At 39.1% G+C, this 20,294-nt stretch overlaps 1 protein-coding gene across 1 annotated transcript in view; it reads right to left on the reverse strand.

Moving 5' to 3' along the window:
• OBSCN (obscurin, cytoskeletal calmodulin and titin-interacting RhoGEF) overlaps nt 1-20,294 on the reverse strand; it is a 4,979,884-nt gene that overhangs the window by 376,463 nt on the left and 4,583,127 nt on the right. The window contains exon 79 of the mRNA XM_044066040.1: nt 1,768-1,914. Within this exon, the coding sequence (XP_043921975.1) occupies nt 1,768-1,914 (147 nt within the window). The remainder of the gene's footprint in view (nt 1-1,767; nt 1,915-20,294) is intronic.

Raw genomic sequence — 20,294 nt, forward strand, 5'->3', positions numbered from 1 at the left:
AAGTGACTGGGTAGGGAAGGGATGGAGAAGAGATGTACATAAAGAAAATTTAGACAAGAGGAGAAAACAAAGCAGCACTACAGACTTTAGTCAGCTACTTATGTATGAACCTGGTAAGAAATCCTGGCCAAAAAAGATTATGTAGCTATCCAAAAAACACTGAAAAACACTCTCTTTATCCTTCAGCTGTTTGGAAACTTCATTGTCATAGCAATGAAGTCTGGAGGATGCAGCAGCAGCGTCAGTATCTCCCTTGTCAGTCTGTCTGTGCAATATGCTTGTGTATCCAACTCTGCTACATCCCTATATCCTCCTTCCTACTCACAATTTCCCCATGCTTCCATTTCCCTATGCCTTTCTTCTCATAATAAAAAGGCCACCTGTCCCCCCCTCCAAAAATATACCTTTCTTTCACCACCCTAATACCAGTTTTCCCACCCAATACGACTCTTTCCCTCCCTCCCTTTGTTCTTCTTTGTGTTCCCCTGTTTGTTCTTCCTTCTTTCTAATTGTCCTACAGATCCCTTTCCTTCTGCATTACAAAATAAAACCATCTGATATTTTTGCAGTGTAGCCCTTGAATGGTCTTCCAGCTGTACCCATGCAGCAGATATGAAATGCTTTGTTGTGTGTGTGTGTGTGTGTGTGTGTGCGTGTGTGCGTGTGTGTGTGTGTGTGTGTGTGTGTGTGTGTGTGTGTGTGTGTGTGAACATGCATATTGATAGGCAAGTTACCTGCATGCCAATCATCTGGGGTCATATAGCCACTCATACTACGGCCTATTTCCTTGCAAGGTGTCTACTGTTTTCATGACTACATGGACTCATTATAGAGCACTGTCCCAGATATGTCCTTGCTGTATTCCCATTTCTATATACCTGGCCCTTGTCAAGCTGAGTCACTCTACCATGACCATGCTGTTTATAATAGTGTGGTCATGTTACATTTCTTTCTGAATATTTCCACTCCTATTTCCAGGCTTAAATTCAAGTTAAATTGTATTTGCAAGCACAGACACATGAACACGCATTATCCTAAGACAACTACTCTTTTGTTCCAGCATTTATTTTAATCTTCGGTAATACCTGACTGATAATACACATTACTTATCTTTCTAACTGATGTAATTTTTAACTATAACTGTGAATAACTCCCATTAAGACTGCATGTTCTGTATGTTTGCAGGTATTTTAGTTTACTTTTCTTTCCTATAATGTGCTTAACCATAAGTAATGAAACATTTAAATGTTGTTGTTCTTCTTTCGGCTTTTCCCGGTTACGGGCCGCCACAGTAGAACTCCGGTCCGCTAATGATTGGCAGTAGATTTTTATGGTGTCGAGGTGCCAGCTTGACGTCCAACCTTCAACGAAGGCATGCCCATTCACGCATGTCTTTCGAACGCCACTCGACCGCGTTGAGGACATGCAGACTCCACAAAGAAGGCGCTCCAGCCGAGAATCGAACGGGAGAACCTCTTGCTGTGAGGCGACAACACTACTGCTGCACCACAGTGTAATAAAACATTTAAATATGAATTTAAAAAATCCTACTCTTCATTTTTGAACAGCACAGCATCCCATTCTTTATAAACCCTGACAGAAACAGAAACCACATCCTCCAGTTTAAATTACACACTAAACATAAACAAGGGATGTCTTCCTATTCTAGTATATTTTTAAGCAATGACACTCTAAACAGACATGCTTTCTGGAATCTGCTTCATAAGTTCCTTATATTATATTTCAGAGATGCACCACAGAACCTACCTTGTGTTAGCTTGGCAGACACTATTTCTGTGATTTGGGAAGTCAGTTTCTTCAGGAAGTCCTCTGTTCCAACTTCAACTAATGGCACCTGGGTAGAAACTTTGTGTGGGGCACCATCTTTACCAACTGTTACCTCCATAAATTCACCTGTGGATAAAGGTAGAGATAAACAAACTTACTCACCATAGCAATACAGCATCTTCTTCAAAACATCTAGAATCAGCCATAACTTATCAAGTACTTCAGCATACCACTATTCTCCTAGGATACATTTTTAGAATGTTGAAATTATGCACTTAAGATGTACAACAAACAACTCTTTGCTTTGAATGGTGACTCAAGAAAGTACAGTTGTGTATCTAATTATTACATAAGTGTAGATTATTTATTTATTTGACATTTGTTTACCCGGAAAATGTCCTACTGGGTAGGGCTGCCCGTTTTCAGCAGAGACCCGGGGAATGAAGTTCCATACAGTAATTACATACAATAATAAAAACAGTCATAAATACAGCATAAAATACAGTCGTAAAAATACAGCATAAAATACAGTGATAAAAACAGACAGTAAGTAGAGGCAGCATATACACTAGTACACAGCTATGGTGAACAGAGTAATACTGACAATATGAGTTTAAGTGTCTTCACTTTTGCAGTAATGACCTTTGGGATTTCCTGTCTAAGCATGCTCTAAGATACAATTAAAATGTTACTGGCCTAAATACCAGTGACCTGACCTCATCCCACATGCCTGGTGGACACACTCCCATCTGACATCAAGACATTGGGGTATGAAGTGTCGTTGGAGGGTGCCATTTTCTAAGTCTTTTTTACCCCAGGGCTAAGGTCCTACTTTCTTCCTGCTGGGGAGGAAACACAGCCTGCCCAGTACCATCCTTTAGGAAGAAAGAAGAGGAGCATGGATAACCTAATTGAGGTCCGGAGAAGGACCCTAACAGGGACAGAGAAGGGTACCCACCTAAACCCCACCAAGAAAAACATGAAGAGAGGGGATGGTGGGAGGGAATAGTTACTACAATACTGAAAACACTGGAACATCTACATTTATGGTAAGTAGATACACAATTGTACTATGTTCTTTGTGCTTCACTGTAAGAGTGATGATCTTTATGAAGATTCTCACAGCTAGAGGGAAATAGATGGCTGGATAGGAGACAGTGTAGGGGAGATAAGCCCCTGCAGAATTGCAGAGGTGAATCCTGCCATAAACCTAGCAGCCATACTCAGCTTGTAATGTTTTGAAAAATCAGTCATTTGACTGTGTACATCCAGAGAATGCAGGGCTCTTTCTCTTTTGTTCTGGAAGTTAGGAAAGAAGGCAAGAAAGTAAATGGCTTGCTATAAAGAGATCTCACAAACTACTTTTGGCCAAAAGGAAGGGTTTGTGCACAAGAAAACTCTGACCGTGTAGTAGTTAAGAAAGTGCTCCCAAAAGAGGGCTTACAATTCAGAAATTCTTCTATTTGATGTGATGGCCACCAGCAGGGCAGTTTTCCAGGTTGTGAACTTGAGGTCAGCACAGATAGCAGGCTCAAAGGGTAAAGAGTAATCTTCTCTAACAAAAAGTTTAGTCTTCCTGGTGGGCAACAAGTAAATGATACCATTGTGGAACTGTTTCAAAGTAGGGTCTGAAAAAGTGGTGGATCTACAAGCAGGCTGAAATAGCACAGGAGTGTATCTTAGTGGAAACAAAAGATAGGCCTTTTGAGTAGAGTTTTGTAAAGGAGGAGAGGCTTAGGTGCAATTTTGCTTGCAACGATTGCTGCCCTTTTTCCTACACCAGCAAGAGATCCTTGCCTATTTGGAAATGTATGACTTCCTGGTGCTGGATCTCTTTGAGTCTTTTATAATTTGTAGGACTCCTCATCAAAATGTATTATGGAGGGTATAAAAATCAAGTCACAAGTTCATAGATAAGTACTAGGCTAGCTGCCCTTGTGGGTCATTTTAAGCCTAGCCAATTTCCTTCAAAGGTGAGAATTAAACCTTGTATTCGGTGCCTGTGAGGTAAACACCTCAGCAATTATGCCAACCCCCAATCATCTGATATCCACCTACCCAGCTTCAGAGTCACCAAGTAGGGGTATATAGTGCTTCCCGTGTTCTGGGTTAGGAAATCCACCTGTAGTGGCAGCACCTAAGGCTTCTTCTCCTTGGAGCATGAAGAACCAGTGATCTCTGGGCCAAGAGGATATTATCAGGATCACCCTCAGCCCATCCTCCCTGATCTACTAAAATACCTCGGGGATTAGGGGTAGAGGAGGAAAGGCACACAGAAACAGACCAATCTAAGAGAAGGAGAGGGCATCTGTCCTCCAGGTCCATTTTGTTAGCAAAACGTTTTGATTTGCCTGTTTTCTTCTGAGACAAAATTATCTACCTCTGGCACAACCCACTTATGCGTGAATCTTTGGAATATATAGCCCTTTTTAACATCCATTTTCGAGGGCCTTCCATAGATCTGCTAGATTGTCTGCCAGTCTGATTTCTGCCCCTGGCAAGTACTAAGCAAAGAAACAAGGCTCCATCCCCTTTGAGATCACCCAAAGCTTCCTGGTCATCCAGCCCAGAGGGTAGGAGTGATTACTCCCCTGCTTACTGATATACCACATCAATATGGTATTGTCTGCCCTCACCAGCAGAGTGCCTGGCATCCATTTTTCTTTAAAACTGCACCACCATCATTTCATGAATGTGCTGACCCACCTGATTTGTACCATCATTTCCCCTGAATAAGTACCCCAAGCATAATATGAGTCATCACTAGAGAGTACTTGGGATCCCTTCTGATTTCTGAAGGGTACACCTGGCCTCAGGTGGCAGGGTTCTACTTTTAGGTACCACTGGATTTTCCTCATATGCAATCAGGCCAAGGGTATCATAAGGCTGCAGGAGGCCACATACCCCAGAGTTCTAAGCTGATCTTTGTCTGGTATGGTCCCCTACAGCCTGATGGTCTGGAAATACTGGGTAAAGAACAGGATCTTTTCCAGAGGCAGGAAGGCTTTTTGAAACCCAGAGTCCAACTCTGTCCCAACGAAAATTAACCTGGTTGGTTGGAGTTTGGATTTTTTCATACTGTGTGTAAATCCTAGATTTGACCAGCCATCCATGGTCATTTGGAATGATGTCCCTAGTTCCACAACAGTGTTTGCCTGAATAAGGTGTTCATTCCATTAAAAGTCAATATAGACACCACTTATACTGCAAAACACTATTAATGGAACCAGATATTTGATAAAAACCTTTGGTAGCAGTGAACAAGCCAAAGAGAAGATACAAAATTGGTAGTGAGTATCCCCTGCCCTGAAGTGCAGGTACTGCCTGGGTTCCTTCTCTATAGGGGTATAGAGGGAGCCATAGTTCAGTTCACGACTGACTATGATTGTGCAATGGAGAATCAGGGGTAGAAACTTCTGCAAGATGAACATTTTGAATGTTGAGACTCTGAAAGGTCCAAGATGGGCTTCCAAGATCTTCCTTCCTTGAGACCAGAAATAACCTGAAGTACAAGCCTGTTCCTATTGCCTTTGAAGAGACCAGTTCTACAGATTCCTGTTGTAAGAGGTCTTAAACCTGAGCCTGCGCCTCCCTGAGTTGTCCTTTTGGAACTGCTGGAATACCTGAAAATTTTGGAAGGTAAGAGAACTGCATTTTGTATCCTGATCTGATATTCAGAACCCACTTGTCTTGAGTGATGGTTTTCCAGAAATTATGAAAGAGGGACAGTCTGCTCCTAACCCTGTGGGGTGAGGGCAGGGCACCTGGGATATGGTGGGATTTTCTAGTGAGGGGGCAGGGAGGTGATTTTCTGAGTCTCAGCTGCTCTCTGCTGAGTCCCTGGGACTGGGACCGACCAGGCCTGGTTTTAGGATCAGTTTGATACTTTCTGGGTTATTTATCTTATCTGGGCTTTCAGCACTTGGATTTGGATTGAGAGGCAGAAAAGCAGCAAGTTAATAGGGAAGTGTTTACTGATACTGAATCTAGGTGGTGAGACCTGCAGGAAGTCTTAGACTGTCTGAATAGTTTTAGTCTTCTCCTCTAGTCTCTTCAATACGCTTGGGGCTTGGGGTCCTAAAAGGTAACCCTTGCCCAAGGCAGCATCAAGGATTTCAGATTTTACATGGTCAGGAATGGGCTGCTTCCTAAGCCAGACATGCCTTCTGTTGACCAACCCTGAAGCAGCTATCCTGCTTGATACTTCTAAAGCATCAATGCCACATTTCAGAGAGTTCTTAGCAACCTGGGAACTGGTGTTGCAGAGGTCCAAGCAACTTGTTTTGGAGACCTTTGTCTTCCAGCCACTCTAGCTTTAGTTTCAGTTAATAAAGGCAAAATTCCTTGAATTAAACCATGTGGAACTGGCAGTTTAAGACTCTCATGGCCACGGCAGACAAAACCTTTTTGCTATACCTATCAAGGGTTCTAGCCTCCTTATTAATTGGCAAATGATTCTTGGAAGGGCAGCCCTTGGTTCCCATGCACCTGAGAAAACCACTTCAACATCTGCCCCAGGATTCCTATACAGATGTGTGTGGGACTTTGGGACTCTACAGAACCAGTCAGGTTGCCTGAAGGTAGGGAGTTGGGAGTCCGGCTGCAAGGATGTGCCCTGTATCACATCATCTACAACGTCATGGGGGGAACAGAAAGCAGCTTGTGCTCAGGCAGGCCAACAAATTGCCTGATCTTCTCCTTGAAATGAAGGTAATAAGACTCTATCATCTTCTGTTGAGTACCTCCAAAGGAGTGGTCTTCAAGTACAGAGGCTGAGGCAAGAGTGTTTTCTGACTCAAGAATGTGCCTATTACCTTGTGGAAAGTTGGTAAACATATGCCAGCTGGTCTTCATCTGTGTCATAGGAATCTGAGGACTGCTGAGATCCCTTTTTTGCAGGGCCCAGCTACCTAGATCTCATAAATTCCCTGAGTTCCTCAGCTAACCTGACTAAATCTTCTAGATAGGCTTTGGATGAGGCCCTAAGACCAATGCGGCTGAAGACAGGGCAAGTTAACAGCAGACTTTGTAGGTTTTGTCTTGGGCCTAATCTTGAGCGTGTAACATGCTGGGAAAGGCACAGGCTGTGGGTGGGCTGCCACAACCTGGATCTAGTCTACTGGGATCTTTTCACAAACAATGATACTGCACTCCGTCTCAGTAACCGGAATCCAGGCATTAGAACCCGGAGCCTACAAAGCAGCTCCAGACACATTCAATGTGCAGGCAAACATGAAGCATTAAAAGACAGCTGATTCTATGACTACTTAGGGTAGAAAGAGAGACATGAGTAAAGAGAGAAGAGTAAGCTGATGCTGGTAACTGGTTGAGCAAAGTGTGAGAGTGCAATACTGGAATGACAGAGGATTAACAATTCATGGTGAAGAGGAGTGTAACACAGGTAAGGTAATTAATGTGATTAGAAGTGAAGGATAGGAGAGGTTGGTAAACAGGTTATCGCATACTGGGCAGATGTGCTGCAGAAACAGTTACTTAAGGGCTAGGGGAAGAGTATGAAGAGGCTAGGGAAGTTAAAGGCTCTGCTTTGAAGACAAGTACAGGTAGGAAAGATAATGGAGTAACTGGTTAGGAGAAAAATAACTGATGACATTACAATGCTATAACACGTCCTTGACCAGATGAATGGAGTGCAAAGATTGATTTGCAGTTGTAAGGTTTACGTCTTAAGGGATGTATACAGTCTGATTTCTCAGAGATGAAGGTTTGGGGTGTGTATTGGTCAATGTGTGAAGTAGATCTGACTGCCTTATTGTTTCAGGAAAAAATCTGAATAAAAAGGACTTAGTACAAAAAATGTTGCATTACCCTGTTTGAGTTCAAGCAGGTACTCAAGTCACATTCGTTTGTTGGTAAAACTGATGATATCATAACATCATTGGCCTAGCATTAAACCTAACACCTGTGTATATAATATGCACATTTATTCCAAGCTTTACCAAATCTCCAAACATATTTCTAAATCTGGTCGCCTGCCATTACAATTATTAACAGACTGTGCATGCAATAAGGCAATCTCTTAGGTGACTGCTTATCTCTGAGAGTAGAGGGGAAATAACATAACATTTCCGAGTGGCAGTAAGCAATAAAACCATAAGATGTTTCTGGTTCTTCAAGTACTACAAGCAACTGCTTAAAATGATGTCCCATTTAACTTTGAATATAACAAATTATGATTTGTAAGGATGATTAATATTTTGCCCAAATCTGCATTTCAGGTCTACATTCTCAAACAACTCTCAAACATTACATCAACTATATCAAACACATAGAAAACTGACAAAGGTTTGTAATGGAAGCTAGTCTAACAGGGGCCATGTAGGTATTGTAATTAATCAGGTACTGTGTATGACACAGCTTAGCAAAATAAGTGAATAATGAATATATATGATATATACAAACAGGATAAAGGGTGACATTTTCTGGTGTCAGAACCTCAATCAGGATGAGAAACATAATGGCCAGTAAGTTGCAGGCCATTCACATATCCATGACCATAAAAAAAGTCCACAAAAAACTAGGAGCATTATACAGAAATAAGCAACTTCTCACCAAAGCAGCAAAGATTTCAATAGCAAATTCCCACCTTATCTCCACCCTACTTTATGCCTCTCCAATATATACCAACCTAAGGCAATGTGATCTAAACAAGCTAGAGACCTGCTACAACAAAATCGCCAAATTCGCCACAGGGGCATCCTACCATAGTCACCACTGTCTCTCACTTGCTGAACTGGGCTGGCTTGAACTCCCTCACCTCCTTCAATGGTATCGACTCTCCCTCGCCCACAAACTAGTAAACCATCCACTAAATGTCCCATCCTTCCAGAATCTACTCCAACCCTATCACACCACCAGACCACTAAGATCCAGCAACAAAAATTACAATAACTCTGCTGGTGAAGCACTATTCTCTTGCACCATAGCCAAATTATGGAACTCCCTCCCACCCACAATTACCTCCATACCATCATGCACCCACTTCAAAACTTTACTAAAAGCGCACCTAAAAACATGCTGGCTATGCCCTTGCAACTCCCACTCTAATATCACCCACCCCATCCAACCACTACCTTTCTTTCCACTCCACAAACTACCTTGATTATAGCAAGCTCAGATGCTCATAAGCCTAGTACTTATTATACAGCAGGAACTTCTTATTGTAGCATTTGTTAATGTCTGTTATGTACTTCACAGATAAAGATTCTAGTTGTCTACTGATGTACTATGTTCTTCATCTGTAAATATGTTGTAAGTAATTGTTAATCACTATGTAATCCAATGTAACTACTGTCTGTTTACTTTAACTGTGGAGCTTTTCTCCCAGGGCCTCTGCTGAAAATGGACCTACGTCCAGTCAGACACTCCTGGTCAACAAATATAAATAAATAAATAAATAAATTGTACAATTTAGAAATATTATAGGAATAATAGCAAATGTAATGCTATTTGACCAGAGGCCATGCATGCCTCACTAATAACCATCCTCAGACTCTAGCAACCTTTTCAAGAAAGGCACGGGCTGTAGGTCCTGAAGTGTATTTAGGAAACCCAGTCATTTGTCACAGCTATGTTTAAAGGCAAATATGCTTGGCTTGCAAGGGTAAACTATTCCAGAGCAAGGGGTGGCACTGACAAAGGAAATTATCTCTTCCTTTAGTTTTATTTATTACCTGATGTAAATTGCAATCTCTTATTCTGATGTTAACTACATTATCTGATGTATCGAGAAACAGGAGGCCACAGATAACAGGGACCATGATGGGGCATGGAAGGCAAAGTACAAGACTCCCCTCAAGACCGTCTATGAAATGGAATACAGGGATAGCGATTTCAGCCATTTCTGTTAACTAAGATTTTTAAGGTCAGAGATCCTTTTGTAAGGAACCTCTGTTTTTCATATGTGTCTAGTGAGGTTCATGCCAAAGGGGACATTATATTCTATAATGGGTCTAACTAGGGTAGAATGCAGGGAACAGTAATTTCCTTGGTTTTAGATGAGATGCCTTTTGTGAGTAATTGTGAACTACATTTGAAACATCCAGCCAAAGTGCTGAAGTTATGATTAACACTTCAACAACTGATTTTATTTTCCATTACTTTACTTAAATTTTGATTCAGTGAAAATTCTGGGTCATTATTATAGGTACAGCTTTAAACATTTATACCGGTTAGCTCTAATATCAAACTCCATTTACTTGAGTATGTTTTGATGCCTTAAGAAATAAAGAAAACAGTGCAGATATGCACATGTTCATAGGATCCTATGAGGTTACTAGGCTAATGGCTCTGGAGCCCTTACAAGCCTAGCCAAGAGTTTATCCCAAAAAAGAAATCTCAGTCAGCACCTGTCGCCCCTGTCAGTGAGCCACAAAGGTGGAACCCCTGGGACAAATTTGAGGTTTCCCATCCACTCATCAAGGTTGCTCCTGAAGAGGGTCAGCGAGGTACTCTGTTTGACATGTATAGGAAGTCTATTCCAGAGACGGGGCAGCCTCTGGGAGACAAACCTGTCTCTCCAGCAGGTTTTGTTGATGTCGCATATTAGATTTAGGCCTATCAAGTGGGTAATGCGTGAAGAGTTAGACTTACGGATATGGAGCATCTCTAGTAAGGCAGGGTCCAATATTGTCTTGTAGGCGAGACACAGATCACCTCTGAGCAATCTGTATGACACCAAGTAAAGGGATAATGATTTGAGCCTGTCCACATAAGACAGATGTTGGAGGTCATGGATTCTCTTTGTGAGGTATTTCTGTGGCCTTTCCAGTTGGTGCAGGTGTCTGGAGAGGTACATACCAAACGGGGCATTATACTCAAATATAGGTCTAATGTTCAAGCAAAAATCCTACACCTTCTGGCCTTTTACATACACAGGAGCCATACATATGTCTTCCTATTGTTCACTTGTAAAATAATTTTCCAGTCTCTCTTCCCACTCTTTTCTAACCTCTTCTGATAGATTCTTACAGATATTGTGCAATATGTCACGTCGTACTGATTATTCCTTTTTAAAACCAGTTTCTGTTCTACATTTAAGCCAAAAAAAAAAACTGTACGAGAGCAGGACTTTCACTTAGGATTCCTGTATCCATTTCCCTTTGCCTATACTCTGACATCAATCCCTGGTAGGGAAGGCAGTCTTTAGCCTACAGTCCAAACATCATCTTGACCTCATCTCACTCTATTACCTTTCCCTCTCAACTTATTTGCTTCCAATACCTTGCTTTCCTTGCCAGTTTTTTCCAGTAAATTCAAGCCCCTCCTTGCCTATTTTCTGCAAGCCTACTTGCAGCCATCCCTGTTGGCAAAATTTCCTTATTCCATCCTTGTGCTAGCTTAGTTCTTACAATACTTTCTGCTACTTTATGAATATAACATTTTGTATGTTTATTATTTTCCTTATTGATTTGCAAAGGATCTCCAAAACCCCACTCTTCTTCTTTCTTGAAATTTCACCCTGGTTCAACATTATCCCTTTCCACTTTGAGTTATAACCTTCTGCTTCTGAAGCTCTATAATATCTCTTCAAATTAGGTAATCCTAAACCACGTTGTTCTCTTGTAAGGATCAACTTATCTCATGTAACTCTTGCCTAATTCCCCACCCAGATAATTTCCTTCAACTCTTTATTAATTATTGCCCAAAATCTTCTCCTCTAGTTAATAACAATATGCCTGACCCATATATACATGCACACTAAACACACACACACACACACACACACACACATATATATACATATATATATATATATATATATACACATATATAATTAAAGTGGCTAAAACATTTTTGCTGCTTCTATTTTATTATCCATATTCATAAACAAGAACTTACAGTTTTCACTTTTTGTACTATCTTTTGTTTAGTCTCTTCCCACATATCTTTAACTGCCATAACAGAAGTCCTTTTAATCCACACTCCTAAATACTTTTATCATACCATGCTTCTATAAATATATGTATTGTTGAACCAATTTGTGTGTGGGTAGATAATTTATGGCTATAGCCTTTGTTTTATTTTCATTAAAATTATACCCTGAATTAACCTGTAACTGTCTCAGAATGTTCCACAACAGTGATATGTCCTTTTCTGGAATTTATCAGGTACAAAATAATATCACATGCAAATAAAGAAAATTTATCTTGATTATCATACCAATTATATCCTTTAATTCCAAGTCCCTTATTTTCTTTGGCAATGGCTCTAACTATATAGCAAACAACAAAGTTGAAAGAGAACATCCCTGCCTAGGTCCTCTGATCAAAGACAAGTTATCAGAAAGGAACCCTCTCATTTTATTTCTTACCTATGATACTTCATATAGCCTCCTAATTAACCTTATTATTGTATCAGGGAATTCAAATACTTCCATTGCCTTTCTAATAAAGCCCCAACTTACTTTGCCAGATGCTTTCTCTGCATCAATCCCCACCAACAACAGTGGTATTTTCTTACATTCTGCTTTTCTCTGAATAATCATTGCCGTATTAATTTTGTCAAATGGTTGCCTCCCTTCCACAAAACTACACTGAGCCATATCTATCAATTTTGGCAACATCTGTTCCATTTGTTTAGCTAGGAGAGACATAAAGACTTTATGATCATGATTTAAAATTGAAATGGATCTATAGGAAGATGCGTCTGACAGGTCTTTATTGTCTTTGGGTAATACAGCCATAACAGCTTTCTTCTAACATGTTGATGCTCCTCCTCCTTTTAAAATACTGCTAAAGAAATCTTCCAGATCTTTATCATATTATTCCTTCCTAACTTCCAAAATTCCACAGGAATACCATTTGTTCCATGAGACATTCACACACATTGATTATGCAACACTGTTTTCATATTATCTTCTCCTATCCTAATATTAATTGCTGCTCATGAACCTCTAATCTTGCCATAATTAAGTTTTCCATAAATATTTCCATTTGTGCTCTTTCTTGATCTCCACACTCCTCTGCTTTATACCAAGTTTCCTAACATTTTCAGAAATATACATTATACCTCTACAGGATCTCTGGTCATTTTTTTTGTTGCAGGCCCCCCAAGTTTGGTGACAACACTTTCTACTTTCTGTTTCCTAAGTCGTGCTAAAAGTTTTTGTGCCGTGGAGGTGTTATAAAAAATAGCTGCTTAACAGCAATTTTTCCTAAACTAATGCATATTATCTAAATACTCTCTTATATTTCTCTTTAGTACTCTGCAGTTGCACCTCTTTTTGTTCTATGAAATTCCCTTTATTCTCCAATATTTTAACCTTTGTCAGTCCCTCCAGATAGTTACTATTACTTCTTAACTATATGTGTTTCTCTTTTATTTTTACTCCATTGTTAAACTCCATTTTCATTTTATCCCACTCACTAGCTATCACCTCTGAAGAAAATTTTAAAACACTTTGATTAAATTATTACTTGTGTGACATCCCTGCACCGGCCCACTAATCAAGGAGCCTCAATCCTCACCACTGGCAACAGTTGGGGACATATACAACAGGAGGATGACAAGTACACATGCACAGTAAAGTACAATTTCCCTTAAGAGCACACAGAGACCACAGTCAGTCTGGGGCTGGTTTCTCCCTCTTTCGCCAGACCCCAATAAGACTCGCCACTGGCACAGCTATAGGGTTGAGATCTCTGTTGAGTGGCCAAGCCAAAACCTCCAGCACCTTCTCTGTCCAACTAGTGCTTTGTGTCACTGGCCAAGTAGCTAGCACACACACACACACACACACACACACACACACACACACACACACACACACACACACACTATTTGAGGTTTGATTTATATACACTCTTTGAGGTTTGATTTATATAATATATATATATATATATATATATATATGTATATATATATGTACACACACACACACACACACACACACACACACACACACACACACACACACATATACACTCCTGGGAAAGGCTGGCATGGGTTTACTAGCTATGCTCCCTTCTGTTGAGACTATAAGATAGTTTCCACTGCCACCAACCACTCTTATCAGCTACTTTTAAGGCCCTTAACAAAGGGTGTCCAATCCTACTGTGTAAAGTTACTATTAATCCAAATGGTAGTTTGACCAAGAGCAAGGCTATTTAGGAGTGGCCTGCACAGTGTCACCAAATACATATGCAAGTATTTTAAGAGCTTAAATATGTTTCACAAAGACTGGTTTAAATATATTTAATAATAAATAATAAAAGAACAAGACAATACTCAGTAAATCAACACATTAACCTCAGAGTTCAAAAGCACAGGAAATATTTAAAACATTACAGGACAGTTTCAAATAAATATAGAAAACATCTAAACTAATCTTTACTATATTCCTAAATACATCTAAAAGAGTTACTAAGCTCTAAGAAGGTGGTGATGAGTGGATGTTCTTGCTAGGTCCACGGCAAAATACAAAATGCCCAGTATCTTTCTGAGAGAGTTCTTAAATTAATATCAAATATTACTGTTGGGTAAGCTTGGATGACATCACTTTTTGTACCTGACTTCAGTTTGCAGGCTAAACCCCCTTTTGTCAGAAACTAACAAAACTTAACATCTCTGTGTGAAAAATACATATCTCTCAGATATTTGCTCAGAGCTGTGTAGCTGCTATGAAGTCATAAAGCAATAAAGCACTTCTGCACCTCAAACCTAGTAATTACTTCACTTCCAAGACAATACAAAAACACCTGGCTCTAGATATTGTGTCTGCTACTGAACTGAAACTGAGAGATAAAATCTTTTGTTTATGGCCCGGCTATAAAGTAACTTAACCTTAACTTTTTAAAAGTTTTGCAAGTTAATTTTCTATGTTACTGTAGGGTACACTAAATATATCTTTGAAGCTCAGTACTGTACAAACCCTGTTCAATGCATACTTTTGTATCAGCAGTTTAATATACACGTAACATATAGTTCTAATACATATTTACAAAATTCCAGATAGCTGTGCTGGCTGTATTTCCTTCTGTCACACTTCTACATAAATCATATCAATATTCACACATGACAAAGAATTATTTACACAATTCCAGATAGATGGGCTGGCAGTATTGCCCTATGTCACAACTTGTGACATTAGCAAACTTAAATTTACATAAAAGTAATCAAACCATATTAACAAGTTCACATTTATAAACATTATACATGTATCTTACAATCTATTTTTGTCATTTCTTTCCAAATGCATTTCATGCAGTATTACTATTTACACTGTGCATTTTGTTAATATAATTCAATACTCTTTCCTTTCTGTCTGTTATGTTCCAAGATAATATTGCTATTGTAGCCATTATGATAAAGAGCTACTGTTCTCATCTAAAATATATGACATTTTTTTATGAATGTGTACTTCTAACTTTTGTCTTACATGCACACACTAATATTTGTCATGCTGATATTTTATATCGTTGTTTCCTCTCATCTCCATTAGAACCTATGTCATTTTGTTTTAATGAACACCCTCAAAAATACTTTATCTGAATCCCCCCATCCCCTGTTAATTTAAAACAAACACACACACAAAACTATACACATATTCAAAAATTAAGTTTAACCCTTAAGATAGGAACAGCTGTCCCAAATAGGCAGCTGTGCCCACAAGTATTACTAAACCTAAAATCAAGGTCATCCATACTAAAGTCCATGTTACAACTTGTTTTCCCACTTACACTAATTGGTGTCTGTTCTTTTTTTTCATTTATTTGCCTACCAGATGTGAGAACAACTTGTATGCTATAAAAAATCACTTTTAGCCCTAAGAAAAAAAAGCACTGGCTATTTTAAATAAAACTAAATTGTATACCTTTCTATTAAATGCAGTGATGTATTCAAGCTGCTAGGGAGGATGCTATCTCTTATTCACTCCCCATAATCTCCAATTTTATTTTTTTCACTGAATTCCTTGCCATTTTACCTTTAAAGTTTGAATTTCCCTTAGCAAAGAATGCTCAAAACTCTCTTAATGCTTTGGTCTTGCAGACATCTCTCCATGTAAAAGTAGTCAATAATAAGAAAACAAAAACAGCTAACATATCTACAGATGTATTAAGGAATCTTAGTAAATTTTACCCAGAACAGACTGTACAACTGTCTTCAACTGCAGAGTTCTTTACTGCAACTGAACATTTTCAAATGAGAAAAAAAAAAACGAATACCTTTGCAGATGAAAGGAACTTAGCATTTTTCATGGTTTTCTTATTTTTTTCTTATTTTTCAAGACTAATTGCTTACAAAAACACATTTAAAGCTTAAGCCAAGGACAATAATCTAGACATCCACCCTTGTAAAAATAAGAGCAGCTATCTTAATTCAATATATAGTATAATCAAGGCATTTTATATGCTACCCCCACCCCAGTAGCCCAGGATCACAGCATATTAACTTAATATTGCTTCTGTCCAGCATTTCTTCTCTTGCTATACTTTAAAGTCTATATTTCTTAGAACTAAGTACTTGTTTACCTTAATATATTTAACTAGTATAGCAGTCACTGAAAAGAACCCCCATTCAAAATGCACCTGATACATACAACAGATAACTGCTTTACTATACTGCATGCAGTTTATATCATGGAATATTTTATACAAATACTAATAAGAACAAAATGGTATTGCTTACAGTTATTCTTCACTGAAGTACCCTTCTAAACATTAATGACATAATGTGATGTACATGCTTTACAGTCTACCCACAAGTTTCCAAAGTCAGCAAAAGTCCTGTCTTTCTCAGTCACTTTTTCTTGCAAAGCCATACTTCACAAATGTGACTGATGCTTTATAGCCTCCCATTTATTCACTAATGTCAGTGTTGCTGGTTTTCATCTTGTTCATCTCCATCTCCCAGCACCAAACTCTGGTTCAAGTCCAAGGTATTCCTGATTCTTCTACTCATCTACTGCACTTTTTTTCTATCTCTCAAGTATTTTCCTTTGGAATAATGCAAATGGTTTTACTGGCAAAGTCTCTCTATGAGCTTTACTGTTGGTACAATGAGAAGCAGAGCCCCCTTAGTTTTGCTGGATACATTTTTAACTTTCTTCTTTAGCTTACGGTCCATCCAAAAGTTTCTTTAATCCTTCAGGAAAAATATTCTGAACATAGCTGGACAGAGTAGTTTCAATTTTACACCTGCCTCTCGAAATTCCCTGATTGCAGAGATAACATTGTTTCTCTTCGGCCTGGCGTTCCATGAATAATCATTTTCTATAAATATGCTGCTGTCCCCAATTTTTAATACTTTTCCCTTCTTCCACAGTTTTGTCAGAGTCAAATCTTTTAGCTGGTATGATTGCACCTTTACTAATATACGTCTTGACTGTTTCTCATGGCCAGGTTTGGAGCAAAAACACAATGTCACTTAACAATTACCAAATCTTGCTGTTGAATACCAGTCCATTTGCTTATTTTTGCTTTCATAAAATTAATACAGTCTGGTTCTTCTAATTTCTGTGGTACAGCAGAAAATCTCAAGCTTTCTCTGTGCACTCTGTCTTCTAACGCTGTCATTTTTGTAACAGCTCTTCTTGAGAAGCCTCATACTCAGCCAGCCTTTTCTTAATTTTAATCTCTGATTTTTGCAGTTTTATCCGTTCATCTGAACTGCTACTTACAGATTCTTCTATTTTTCCAGACTTTAATTTGAACTGATATATTCCTTCAATGCTTCATTTATTTTAATCACTCCTGAGTACATTTGATTAATTTTTTCCTCAATTACTGGAAGCCATTTTTTCTATAAAAAACTGAAGCTTGAACTTCTTTTTGCTGAACAGATACAGGATTCCTCACAGCCAGTGATTTCCCTTCATCTTTTCTTGTTGACTTTCTTTCTGGTTCTCCATTTTTTTTCTTTTCTGGCATATAGGCTACTAGCCAGTAACTTTGTGATTGTTATTTCTCAATTTCTGCTTTCACACTGGGAGAACTGGAAATAAGCTGTTGATCAGTGTGCAGCCATCTTGGAAGCAAAATGAAAATAATACTGAAGCTAGCATTACTTCTTGTTGACTTGGTTTGATTATGAAAGCACAGGCCAAACGAACACAGAAAAACAGCCATGGGTAAACCTGCATTACCTACAACTGAACATCAGTTATCGCTGACAATGTTTTAAAAAAATCATTTTTTAAATAATGTCACTGTATGATGCATCTCCTTTTCTTCTCCATCTCTTTTTGTGCTTAAAATAATTTAATGATTTTGGTTAGGTACGGGCTGATGATTGCAGAGTATATTGATTTGTTGCACTTTCTGGCATTTTTTAAGGGAATCAAACATGTACATGCATACATCTGTTTGGGTTAAAATGCATGCATGCTCCTGGCATCCTATGAATATATTTTCAAACATTTATTTTGAATTTTTGTATACTATTCTGCTCTAAGGAGCAGTATTGTAGTATATGACAGGACAGGGTCGCCAAACTGTAAACATTAATGCATTAATTTATGTTCTTCACTAAGCAGCATAAAGCATATGGTATCTGTAGGGATTTATGTATCTTTTATTTTGTTTTGTGGCTGGACTTCATCCCATTATTAATGGATTCATTGCAGGCACACTGATCAGTCTGTCTAGTCAGTATGCATGTTACTGAATGTTACTTAGTTTGTATTATATAAACAAAAGTTAGTGCTCACCATAATGATACATCTGTGTTGCCCATTTTCATTCTTCATCAACTGATGGGTCTTGGATCTGACTTCGGATTTGGCTTGGCTGTTTTTACTAGATTCACAGATCCATCTCTTGAGCTCCTCCCTTACCCATAATGCTCAACTAACCTAATATACCTCAGATTGAGTTTGCTGCCCCCAGTAATAATGATTTGTGCTATACAGAATCAATTGAGAAGAACCAGCAGAGATAAAACTTTAGCTCAAACAAGGGACAATAAGTTCCCAAGTAAAATCCTTTAGGCGTCCTCCAGGAAGGAAGGAAAGGGGGTTAGGAGGGCGGGAAGTTCAGGAAAAATGAAAATGGGCAACACCAGATGCATCATTATGGTGAGTACATAACTTTTATATCTGATGTTGTCATTTTCATTCATTCCTCAACCAATAGGACAGAGTTCCCATCTAGATGAACCTTGGGTGTTCTTCATGGAAGGATATTTTGGAGTACTGCGGAGCCAAAAGCAGCTCTGTTCCTAGAAATCAAATCCCATTTGTAATGAGCAAAAAAGGTATGAGCAATGAACCAAGTGGTAGCTGCACAGATGTCATATATCAAAACTCTTGATCAAAAAGATGAAGAGGTTGAAATACACATCACTGAGTGTGCCCTTGGTAGCTTAAGCAAAATGGACTGAACTGTAGCCATCCGGTACTTTGAGTGCTTCACATACGGTTTAATTTGCTCAGATCCAGAGTGGGTCTCAAGTCCCCTGTCTTTTTTTGGCAATAAAAAGAATCCTGAATAAATTCTGGAGCCTATCTGGTCTGTGGAGACCTCTTGAATGTCTCTTTATTATATCATTTTTTTAATTCCAAGGCTGCTGTGTCCCTCTAATTGGGTATAAAGTCATGGATTTTCTTCATTTTTATGGGAGGAAACTGAGAAAATGGTAAGAAACAACCTTTGGATATGATTCTCTGCATGCAAGTATCCGTCGTGATGGACGCCCAGGCTTCTAGGTACAGAGAAAGTCCCCCCCCCACTGCCTAGAGAGAAAAGCAGACAGGCAACCTTTTAACAGCACTGATAGGGTTTATCCAAGAAAAAAAATCCCTGAAACACTGGTTCTGTGAGCCACCTCTGCCATGAGGATGGCATCTTTCATTAGAGTTCCCTCTATTCTCTGCATCTGGAGAACCATCTACTCATGAGTCTTGGATAGGACTTATAAAACCACATTTTCCCACTTCCTCACTGATTCTTGAAAAGGGTTTTTGAGGAGTGGAAAAACAGATAACAGAGGTAGACAGGATCTTTTCATCTTGTTCACTTTTAAAAAGTGTTTTCTTTAAATTTGGGCCAAATAGAAAAGATCCATCAAAAGGAACAATGACAAATGAATATTGTGAAGGGCTCCGTAAAATTGCACATCCACATCTAGGCGTGTATCCTGATGGCTATTCCCGAGTACGCCATCCCTGAAGTACCCTCTGCAGCATGGGAAATCAGCCTCATGGACATGTTAGATATTGACTGAAGGGTGGCCAGTTGTGAAGAAATCTTATTCTGGTCCTCCACAGACATGGACCCGAAAAGCCAAAAAATGTGTCATCATCCTCTTTGGGAAAAATCCAGTTCCCATGAATTACCACACTGATGGTAGTCCACTGAGCACAGAAGCTGTTATAAGATATTTGGGAACACTGGTTGACAGCAACCTTTCTTTTGATCACCACATTGCCACTGTGGTCAGAAAGTCCTTCTATGTGGCACATCTCATTACGAAGGGTTTTACATCCAGGAAGAAAGAGGTCTTTGTCTCCCTCTACTCTACTCTTCCCTCATTAGGCCAATCATAGAGTA

The sequence above is a fragment of the Protopterus annectens genome, chromosome 3.part0, assembly GCF_019279795.1.
Source record: "Protopterus annectens isolate FY-2018-M chromosome 3.part0, PAN1.0, whole genome shotgun sequence".
NCBI lineage: Eukaryota > Metazoa > Chordata > Ceratodontiformes > Protopteridae > Protopterus > Protopterus annectens.